The 12,206-nt window shown below is 44.6% G+C and overlaps 1 protein-coding gene across 1 annotated transcript; it reads right to left on the bottom strand.

The window, feature by feature from the left end:
• Positions 1-831: 831 nt before the first annotated feature.
• Positions 832-4,710, bottom strand: rnf26 (ring finger protein 26). Its single transcript, XM_071356624.1, has one exon. The coding sequence runs from the start codon at positions 4,131-4,133 to the stop codon at positions 2,784-2,786; it is 1,350 nt and encodes a 449-aa protein (XP_071212725.1). The 5' UTR covers positions 4,134-4,710; the 3' UTR covers positions 832-2,783.
• Positions 4,711-12,206: the final 7,496 nt, after the last annotated feature.

The raw sequence follows: 12,206 nt of genomic DNA, 5'->3' as shown, positions 1-12,206 counted from the left end.
TTGGAGACTTTTATCTCCCTCAACAACTTTAAAAATCTGCTATCCGAGCAGCTAACCGATCGCTGCAGCTGTACATAGTCCATCTGTAAACTACCCACCCAATTTACCTACCTCACCCCCCATACTGCTTTTATTTATTTACTTTTCTGCTCTTTTGCACACCAGTATCTCTTCTTGCACATGATCATCTGATGATTTATCACTCCAGTGTTAATCTGCTAAATTGTAATTATTCGATTTATTGCCTACCTCATACCGTTTGCACACATTGTATATAGATTCTCTTTTTTTTCTACCATGTTATTGACTTGTTTATTGTTTACTCCATGTGTAACTCTGTGTTGTCTGTTCACACTGCTATGCTTTATCTTGGCCAGGTCGCAGTTGCAAATGAGAACTTGTTCTCAACTAGCCTACCTGGTTAAATAAAGGTGAAATAAAATAAAATAAAATTCGGAGTTTGACTCAAGACATTACCAATGTCTGGTGCGTGTAATGTGAAACACTTATTTGGGGATTCATTGGTCAAGAGGACCGGAATCAATTATACATTAAACATTGTTTTATCAACAAGGAAATAATAGCCTTGATTATCTCAAAGATGCTGACGCATCTAGTGCTGATATGATCTATTATGATGAGCAAAGCATCCTGTGAAACAGAACTGGCTGTGGTGCTGTTCTCTTTCTGGTGGATTGTATCAAACCTAGGTTTGCTCACACAAGCTGGTAAACACAATCTGTAACAAAAACCCAGTCTATTGACTGCTCTGAACAGGGATGCGAAGTAAATAGTGAAAATGCATCAAAGACATTTTTTTCACAACAGAAAAACAGTACCGAAAGATTGTTCGTTTATTGTCTCACAGACATTTGTCATTCTCATTCGTGAGTATGTCCACATTCATAAACCTTTATAAAACAAAATAAATGTGTACATAAGTCATTTAGCAGACACTCTTAACTAGAGACTTATAGGAGAAATTAGGGTTAAGATTTTTCAACTAGTCAGGGATTCAAACCAGCAACCTTTCAGTTACTGGCCCAACACTCTTAACCACTAGGCTACCCGCTACCCCATTCATGGCTTATTGCAACATCCATAACTTTGTGCCATGGCTCCTGGATACACAGGTCAGTCTTCCTAGACAAAATAAGCCATGTGAATGGCAACATATGTGGTCTATGATAAGAGTCCACTGTATATGTAGACAGGAATGTCACACAACGATTAAAGGGCTTTGGGAAAAGAGGTAAACTCAGAATATAACCTAGGATTTACTCTGGACATCAAAAATATAATATGCCTAATCTTTTTTCATACATTTGTATCAATATAATGTCAAGTCAGATAATTCATGGGCCTAACCTTTTCTCTCTCCAGATTTTTATCAATCACATCATAGACCATTGTTGGTTTCATAGTTATTATATTTTTTACATGGGGTGTTAAGAAAATGGTAGGCCTTTTGGAAAATGTTGGTTTGGCACTAGATAAAAGGGATAAAGGGCAAAGTATTGAATGAGTGATTACAGCATCTGTTGAAATACCCGACAAATGTTAAGACTTCTGATTGGAACAAAGACAGTGGGAAATTATTATAGGCTACACAATGTCAATGAGACTAAGACAACCACAGGACATCAGTGAGACTGTGGTTCACATTCTGGCTCCTCTGTCACAATATTGAAGTCACTCCATCGTGTTTGACCCCAAAATATATTACGGGCAGAGCCTATCCAACATTTATGAAACCTTGGCCCGAAAAAGCCATATCAAATATGACTCACCAGCCTTTTGCTTTTATTGTCACTTAACAGGCCTTTCTCCAACACTTTCAATCTAATTCAATAACCATTGCAGTTTGTGCTGTAAATCTTCAACATGGCATTTCACAGAGCTTTGATCAATACTTATTTTGAGCAAAGAGACAAAATTTAAACAAGGAATTATGAACCCATTACTGACTAATGGTGGTCACTGTGAACATGTCAATGTTTGATCACAAGATAAAAACATTTGAATAACTATAAAGATGAATAAACCTTGTGTGAAGCATAAATTAGGTAGTGTTCATATATCAGCATAGTGGAAAGAATTGGCTATAGTGATACAAGTGATGGAATAACAATTTGAACAAAACCCCCAAAAAATTGGTTCATATGACAAGACAGATCTGGTTAATAATTTCTGACACTGATATTTTTAGACAACCATAGCTTATGAAATTAACCTTTTACAAAACCATTTCACACTTTTTACGGGTCTCTGGATGTGAACTCCTTGGAACAATATTGGCTATTGGCACATTGCATTTGAGTGGTTGTCACCATTTAAACCTATACATAAGCTACAAAATGTGTTTTTACGACAGCATTTAGTACGGTATTGTCTCCAGTGTTTTAAACTGCCAATGGAATGCTTTCAAACTGAACCTATGCCGAATAAAGTCAATTAACTGCTACACAGCAAACATTCCTTATTAGGTTCACACACCACATACAGTTTGGAACGACATGAAGTGTACAGCACATGAAGTGTTCAGTAATATGAACAAACAAGTATAAACATTTTGGCAAGCACTGTCATGGTGGTCTGAACAAAATACAGGCATCATTTATGACATCAGCCACGGACGACAAGCAATTTCAGCAGTGCACTGGACTTGGATAGCGTGCGTCTGAGCTGCAATGTACTGCAGGTGTAGATGTAGCTTATAGTCTCTGCACATCCTAAACCTGAGATTCAACATGTTAACAAGGCAGCACTCTGGGTAACGCCCCTCAGAGATACACATCCATGGTATTAAGGATCATATGGCGGCAGAGCGGACAGTTCTGCTGGTAGACGGGCTGGCGCAGCAGTATGTGAGTACAGTCCCGACACAGACACAGGTGGCGGCAGGGCAGCAGCACCACTGTCTTGGTGCTGTCCTGGCAGATGACGCACTTCTTCCTCTCCTCCTGCTCCTTGAGCAGAGTCAGTAGGCTGTCGGCCGGGGGACCCTTGGAGCTGCAGCACTCCTCCCCCGAGGAGAGTTTCTGTAAAGGCCTGTCTGTGCTGCTGGAGCTGGGGAACGCTAGGTCCCACAGGTCATCCATTAGCTGGCCGGGCCGGGCAGCATGTTCAGCGGGTGGTGCTGCGTCTCCTTCCCTACTGTCCGTAAGAGACCCCTGCTCTCTGTCACTGGGCTCAGATTGCCTGGTGTGGCCGTCACCCCTCACTCTGATGTTCCTGTAGACTGGTGTTATCGTTTGGTGTAGGCGGCTGGCCTGCCACTGAAGCCTCTGCCACACGTCCCTCTCCAGCACGTAGAGGCGATGGAGCGCCCTCTGTATGAGATGCAGGGTGGGGACAGAGTTGACAAAACCGAAGGCGCGCCGGACTCCAAGACTGGTCAGCTCAGGGTTCATGTAGACTGTAGCGGTGACAACAATGGTCGCTGTGAGAATGAGGCCATAGATGTTCAGGAGGAAGACGCTGACGAAGATGTGTCCGAGCGAGCCCAGGAACTCCAGGGCCAGCCTGATGGGAGTCCAGAGAACGACTGAGGTGCCAACCAGGCTGCTGTACAGAAAGGTGAAGAGTGTGAGGGTGAGCTCCACAGCCTTCTGCAGGGGGCAGGAGACCGCCTCCCACATGCTGACTACAACAGAGTAGACGTTCTGTGTCCCGATGAGCAGCAGGTTGACCACCGTGTTGACCAGGTAGAACACCAGGCTGACCACAATGCCACAGCCCTCCCACACCTGCTGCAGCAAGCAGTGGCCACACAGCAGCCCACGGTGGAACAGATCCCTGACACGCAGGAGAACATGTGAGGACAAGTAGCACACCATTTTGAAACTCTCCAGAACACCTCCCAAGAGGTGCACCCAGCGCCCTAACATGTTGACTGTGCCCTGGGCCAAAAGTGTTACGCTGTCCATCATGGCGACCATGCAGAACACAGTGAAGTTCCAGCACTTCACAATTGAGTTGGTCAGTAACATGGGTAGGTTATTCACAAAGGTGATACATGCCGCCAGGAGACGTATCACTGAATGGACTATTAAGAAATGTAGGTCCAGGAGTAAAGATATGAAATTGAAACATTTCCCAATGGTGCAAAAGACAAGGTTTACCAGACCCATGACAAAGCTCTTACTCGAGTTGCTTCACTGTCTTGATAAAATCACTTTTTTTGTCTGGCCAGCAAAGGTTACATATAGCTAGCTAGATAAGGTTGACAGATGCGTTGTCCACTTCTCGTTCGGTACAATTAGCCAGCTAGCTAGCTAGCTAAACTAGTTAGCGATCTAGCATAACAATGCTAGCTCTATTAACTAGCTAGCATAGCTACCTGCCAAACCTGTCGGTAGGGCACATTCCACTTGCAATTTCAAACAAACATCTGTGCAACCGCGTTTGTTTTGGCTAAAGTGCAAACTTATGCACGCACTGTAATCAGCGGACGCTTACTTCCAAACTCGAGCTGGCTAGTATTAGTAACTAGCTAGCTCGTCGGTTAGGCGACTAACAAGTATAAACTTTTCTTGCTAAATACATTTCCGTCTTAGGCTCACACAATGTTACATTTACTCATGACCCGTCGTCAATAACGTATCTCTCAACTCCCTGTTCAAAGTCCACCATAATCATAACCATATTTACACGCTGGCCACCATAACGGTTTCGGTTTGGTCACATGATCTCCTCCTCCAATGAATCACGTCGGCGAGCTTTTTGCGCATGTCCGCATCACCGGAGTCAAAAGCAGTAAAAAAAAGCGGTAGTTTCCTTCCTTGTCTGATGATCATCCTCTCCAGCTGGGGGTATGGAAGTGTGGAAGGAGAGCAGATGCCAAAAAGGAACTGATATGATCATGGGAAACAGATTGAATCATTGGAACCAACAAAGACACCATTTGTTTAAGTAATTAATGTCACAGTATGGAGGAAGAGCAGTTGCAGGAGTTCAGTTACTTGTTTAGCCTATTAAGAGTCCGGTGTGTTTCTTTGTACTCTATGCCTTTTATGGTAGAAGTTTGTCTGGGGGCAGGACTCAGCTTCCCATGTTTGTTTTACTGCTGGACCAAATGCTTCATTTGCAGTACCATCAGTAACATTAAATTGTTGCATCTGTTGAGAGGCAGTGGGATATCAGGCTTATGAGGAACAATTCTACCGGTGCGCTGTTTTTTGTCTCACAGGTGTTTTTGGACGAATCATCATTTTGCGGGGGTGCACGTGCATGCTATAGGATACCTGGTGAGATTTGAGTCTGGGTTGCCGAGATTACAATTTGACCACCAAACTATGTCAGATGAAGATTAGGCCTACATGTCATGCACTTTTGCCTGCCTTTGATCATTTTATCCACAAAAAACTAAGTAATAAACCATCAATAAACCAGTAATAAACCAGTAATAAACCAGTAAAAACCCATCAACGAGGTGATAAAAAAAATCTAACTGAGTTTTATGATGGCCTCAGTACACTTATAAATTAATCTCTTAAATTATTGTTTAGACTTTACACAGTAGATACATCAGTAGTATGGAGGTACGTGTCTCTACAAGACAAACAGCCGATGACCGACAGGAGCATTCGCCCCCCCCCCCCCACACCCAGGGATGGCCAACTTTGATGGAGGTGGGGGCCACAAAAAAAACACAACTTATCATGCAGGGCCGTAGTGGCACATGGGTCTGCGTACCTACATCCGGGCCGCCAGTTGCCCATCCCTGCTCTTGGGCCAAAATGGAAACGGTCTCGTCAGAGGCCCTGGGTAAAATAAACAAACAATATTGACATGTGTCCCAGATTGGAGAACAACAGAAGCCAGCAGGATGGGTCCCAGGGTATAATAAGCAAACCGCTTGACACGTTTCCTACAAGGCGAGGGGACACGCCAAGGACGCATTTTCTACAATTGATTTTCCCGCCCCCCGGGTCATTTCCATGCTATAGAGAATGTGACCGGCTGACCCGCCCTTGCATCCTTGTACATGATCGGCAGGCCTAATTGTAGTGTGGGCTGTAAAAAAAGAGGGTCACCCCTTTTAACACAGGAAGTGATCTGATGGGTGGCGTCCCCTGGTCTGCGTTAAATGGCTGTTTAACAACTGGGTGTTGTGATGATCTTGTCAACTCTTTGTTTCTCCAAGCAGGGAAAAGATAACTAGAATGAATAGTAATTTATTCATATTTCACTGTCCACTGTCTGCAAAGCTTGAACTATTTTCAATAACTCATAAGAATTAAGTAATATATCACTTTAATATTTCTCATGTGGCAAATCACTATTGTTTCATGACATAATGTGATAGGAAAGGAAATCAGTTAAACCCAAAATACTTTATTTAACTTTACTCTTTTGACCTTTAGGCATCTCTATCTCTGAGATGTGTGGCAGGATTTTTTTCATTTAGGACTTTATGGTTAGTTTTCGGGTAGCTTTGTATTGCGACCATCTAATCCTCAGTTGACTTTGGCAGCCTGCCAGTGTAACTGGAGGAGAGTACTATTAATATTCACAGACTGGGAGAGGGTGTGACAGCAAGCAGGGGGTAATCAGCAGACCAGAAGCTTCTATGGGAAAACAGAAACTCCAAACAGAAGAAATCACTGGCGAGCAGACTGGTCACAACCCAGGCTAAGACCCTGCATACCACAGCAGAAAGAAAGAGCCATACATGTGCAGGCAGAGAGCGAGAGAGAGAGAGAGAGAGAGAGAGAGAGAGAGAGAGAGAGAGAGAGAGAGAGAGAGAGAGAGAGAGAGAGAGAGAGAGAGAGAGAGAGAGAGAGAGAGAGAGAGAGAGAGAGAGAGAGAGAGAGAGAGAGAGAGAGAGAGAGAGAGAGAGAGAGAGAGAGAGAGAGAGAGAGAGAGAGAGAGAGAGAGGTCTGAGGCACTGACTGACTGAGAAAGAGGAAGATCAGAAAAAGTAAGACTACTGTTGAATGTGGAAGTCCCCCAGGATGACATTCTTGGTCTGAGGCACTGACTGACTGAGAAAGAGGAAGATCAGAAAAAGTAAGACTACTGTTGAATGTGGAAGTCCCCCAGGATGACATTCTTGGTCTGAGGCACTGACTGACTGAGAAAGAGGAAGATGAGTCCAGAGATGTGCAAATTTTGACATTCCAAAAATAGGCATCACACATGTGATAAACTGAGTTCACTCAGTGACAACTGGATGGACTTTGGATAAAGAACAGCCTAAATCACTCTCTCACTCTTCAAGACATTGGGTAGGACTGGACATACCCTGAAACACTGTTCGTGGGATGTATAATGGTTAATAGCCTATAATTACATGTAATCACCATGGAGACAGGGATTTGCAAAAGCTTGCATCTCTTATCAAAGTGTCCCTTTGTCACAATCCAAGTTATAGTGACAGAGTTTAGCAGAAAAAAAGGACTCCTGCGCACACTCCGTGCTCCCACCCTTGTGCGCATTGGACAATGGCCCTCTCTCATTCGAGCAGATAACCACAAAACAACTTGCTCTTGGGCCTGGCCTGGAAAGAACGACTTCTTTCCCTCTTTCCTTCCTCTAGGCTCTCCTTAGATCATGAGCTATAGAGTCTCTTTCCACCACAGAGAGCGAGCGCGATAACAAACAGTTCTGTCCAATCATCAATCACACTCATGCAGGGACCAGGGTACTCTGGGTTATATGCTAAGGGTGCTAGGCTAGAGAATACGCCAAAGGGGAAATGACAGTGCAACCGGATTCAAGGACAACATTTAAGTGTGTTTATTCCCAACAGATGTAGATTGCGATTGTCATGGGTCTAAAGTTTAATGTAAAGGGACACAAAGACAACCGTCAAGAAAACACTTCCAAAACATCACCTAAAATACTCAAAGTAAATAAGATATGCAGATCTCAAGTTGTGAGGATCCTGAATGAAACGTTTGTTTGGAACACCCTATGTTTTGTTTTTCTGTGTTCCCTCACAAAATTCGAGAATACCCTGACTTTCTGTCCCTCTCTGTCAGCCAAGTCAAAAGGTTACTCTCTTGGGTCTCCTAGGGTCTTCGCAGTCCCTGGGAACTGCAAGGGGGAGAGGCATCCAGGCACTTTTTTTTGCGTTGTCTTTTCCTTACTCATTTAAGTCATTACATTTACATTTAAGTCATTTAGCAGACGCTCTTATCCAGAGCGACTTACAAATTGGTGCATTCACCTTATGATATCCAGTGGAACAACCACTTTACAATAGTGCATCTAACTCTTTTAAGGGGGGGGGGGGGGGTTAGAAGGATTACTTTATCCTATCCTAGGTATTCCTTAAAGAGGTGGGGTTTCAGGTGTCTCCGGAAGGTGGTGATTGACTCCGCTGACCTGGCGTCGTGAGGGAGTTTGTTCCACCATTGGGGTGCCAGAGCAGCGAACAGTTTTGACTGGGCTGAGCGGGAACTGTACTTCCTCAGAGGTAGGGAGGCGAGCAGGCCAGAGGTGGATGAACGCAGTGCCCTTGTTTGGGTGTAGGGCCTGATCAGAGCCTGAAGGTACGGAGGTGCCGTTCCCCTCACAGCTCCGTAGGCAAGCACCATGGTCTTGTAGCGGATGCGAGCTTCAACTGGAAGCCAGTGGAGAGAGCGGAGGAGCGGGGTGACGTGAGAGAACTTGGGAAAGTTGAACACCAGACGGGCTGCGGCGTTCTGGATGAGTTGTAGGGGTTTAATGGCACAGGCAGGGAGCCCAGCCAACAGCGAGTTGCAGTAATCCAGACGGGCGATGACAAGTGCCTGGATTAGGACCTGCGCCGCTTCCTGCGTGAGGCAGGGTCGTACTCTGCGAATGTTGTAGAGCATGAACCTACAGGAACGGGTCACCGCCTTGATGTTAGTTGAGAACGACAGGGTGTTGTCCAGGATCACGCCAAGGTTCTTAGCACTCTGGGAGGAGGACACAATGGAGTTGTCAACCGTGATGGCGAGATCATGGAACGGGCAGTCCTTCCCCGGGAGGAAGAGCAGCTCCGTCTTGCCGAGGTTCAGCTTGAGGTGGTGATCCGTCATCCACACTGATATGTCTGCCAGACATGCAGAGATGCGATTCACCACCTGGTTATCAGAGGGGGGAAAGGAGAAGATTAATTGTGTGTCGTCTGCATAGCAATGATAGGAGAGACCATGTGAGGATATGACAGAGCCAAGTGACTTGGTGTATAGCGAGAATAGGAGAGGGCCTAGAACAGAACCCTGGGGGACACCAGTGGTGAGAGCACGTGGTGCGGAGACAGATTCTCGCCACGCCACCTGGTAGGAGCGACCTGTCAGGTAGGACGCAATCCAAGCGTGGACCTTGCCGGAGATGCCCAGCTCGGAGAGGGTGGAGAGGAGGATCTGATGGTTCACAGTATCAAAGGCAGCCGATAGGTCTAGAAGGATGAGAGCAGAGGAGAGAGAGTTAGCTTTAGCAGTGCGGAGCGCCTCCGTGACACAGAGAAGAGCAGTCTCAGTTGAATGACTAGTCTTGAAACCTGACTGATTTGGATCAAGAAGGTCATTCTGAGAGAGATAGCAGGAGAGCTGGCCAAGGACGGCACGTTCAAGAGTTTTGGAGAGAAAAGAAAGAAGGGATACTGGTCTGTAGTTATTGACATCGGAGGGATCGAGTGTAGGTTTTTTCAGAAGGGGTGCAACTCTCGCTCTCTTGAAGACGGAAGGTCCCAGTCCATTTTATTTTCCAAACTGAATGCTCCCAATCTTCCCAAACCCTCTGCCTAGAACGTACCATATTACAGGTAAAGAGCACTCATAAGATTTATCTTGATGAAAAAGATAACACCGGCATCTTCTCTGTTTATACTGTACATCACAAATACACAGCAAATCTACTGACTATTTTACTTGTAATCATTTGCATTTTTACATAATTTTAAAATGAATGGTCAAGGGAAGAGCTGATGACAGCTATAATGCAAGCATAAACTGACTTACCATCAATAACCTCGGAGGAATAAGGCTAACTCAACCTATCATAACAAAGTGGTAGAGACGGTAAGACTATTGTTCCAAAACCCACAACATGACAGTCATTTACTATATCGCAGCAACGCTGGTCTTAACTGCATTCATCATGACTTCCATGTGCTAAATGAGTATGCTTATCAAGGCACAAGGCGAGACCCAAATGCAGACACAGGAGGCAGATGGTTGGAGTCTTACAATGTTTATTAATAATCCAAAGGGACAGGCAAAAGGTCAAAACCAGATCAGAGTCCAGGAGGTACAGAGTGGCAGACAGGCTCTTAGTCAAGGCAGGCAGAATGGTCAGGCAGGCGAGTACAAAGTCCAGAAACAGGCAAAGGTCAAAACCAGGAGAACTAGAAAAAGGAGAATGCAAAAAGCAGGAGAATGGAAAAACCGCTGGTTGACTTGGAAACATACAAGACGAACTGTCACAGAGAGACAGGAAACACAGGGATAAATATACTGGGGAAAATAAGCGACACCTGGAGGGGGTGGAGACAATAACGAGGACAGGTGAAACTGATCAGGGTGTGACAATGCTATGACATATCGTTTCAATATAAGTCTCTTCTCTTCTAGGTATTTCAGGAATGGTCACATGTACAGTAAACATATGTCACATGACCTAGTAGTAAAACAATGAGTGATTGGCGGAAACGTTTGGATGTTTTTCCATTTTCTTCTCTACATGTCAACTATAAAACTCCACCCTTCCTCATGTGCGCAAGCTCTGACACAATGATGAGAATTGTCCATCCACCCACTGACTGTGAAACCTAACCTACCATAGCCTACACACCACAGCTAGACTAGTCTGTGCTGGGCTGAAAGAAGTGCAGGAACAAATCCCCAAGCTAATCACATTATTGACAGCTGTGTCTTAGGTTGGCCTCTCACCTCACTACTACCAGACTGTCCATTGACCATACGGCTCAACTGTACTTAGATCAATTCATTTGTCTCACAAGAATACTGCACATTGTATTCTATCATGTGAAAGCCAACGAGGCAAGGCATGGTCCACTGTTGCTTCACTCTGTCGTAGCAAAATAAGTACCCATATTCAGGGGTTGAAAAGGAGAACAAAATCTGTCTGGGGATACACCCATGTAAAATCCACGGAATCAGTTTTACAAAATACAAGCTCCGTTTTACAAAAGATGACAATTTATTTCACATCCCCCCCATTCCCCCCATGCCTGTATTCATGGCTGTTGTTTGCATACATTACATTGTGGATACAATGGATACATTCGTAACAGAACAATCTAATATGATACATTCGGTTGACATCAGAATTGTTACTTTGCCTAAACTGAATGTGTGTTACATTTCACTGGTTCGTCTGGAAACAGGGGCCCCTTCATCTGCTAACCTATCACTACACAGTGTAAGGATTCTGCCAAGCCATACAGGAAGTGGAAGCATCAACAGCCTCTTTGTTTACGTCCCCTTTTCATCCAGAGGTGTCGTGATCTCCCTGTTTGACTTCTGGTAAACTTCTGAAGGTCATCCACACACCAGCCACCACTCCGTTGGCCTCTGTCTTACCTAAGGTCGCAGCACTATTATTCCTATAATAAAGTATACATTTTCACACACAAAAACTGAACAAAGATACTCTAGAATCTACATTAAAGTTTCACCTGCAACATGAAGAAATATGTTGGATGAAGCCTTTTCAAATAATGTCAAACATATTTATGTATTGTGTGGTGATTAGCATTGCTCAGAGACAGACGTGTATTCCCTCCCTAGGAGTACTCTATGAGTGAGTGTTGTGGATTGGAGCTTTAACCAAACCAGAGAAAATGGATTTGCTGTAAACACAGATGGAGGGAGGAGGAGGAGGAGGAAGAGGAGGAGGCAGTTGTCGTCATTTATCTGCGTTTAACGTATGTTTCCATCAAAACAGAGCAACGTCTCCACAAACAGATCGTCGTCTGATATCATGGGGAAAGAAAAACAGAGAGCAATGAAGTCTACTGAGCATAAAAGGAGTTGTCTGGTCTGTTGAATGGCCTTCATTACGGTTTTAGAAAGCTTGATCCCCCAGACGGCAACACACCTGCCCTGCACAGGACTACACAGAAGATAATGGGAAACAACGATGAAAGACTAAAAGCCTTTGTCTCGAAGGAAGCGTGAACACCTCTTCCACCTTTAATCATGGCATTATGATTGATGCCCCCTGCGTGTACTGTACCTCACCTCAAGGGCTTTTAAGTTCACAGT

Source organism: Salvelinus alpinus, chromosome 21 (genome assembly GCF_045679555.1).
Source record: "Salvelinus alpinus chromosome 21, SLU_Salpinus.1, whole genome shotgun sequence".
NCBI lineage: Eukaryota > Metazoa > Chordata > Actinopteri > Salmoniformes > Salmonidae > Salvelinus > Salvelinus alpinus.
This window is presented reverse-complemented; position numbering and strand designations above follow the sequence as displayed.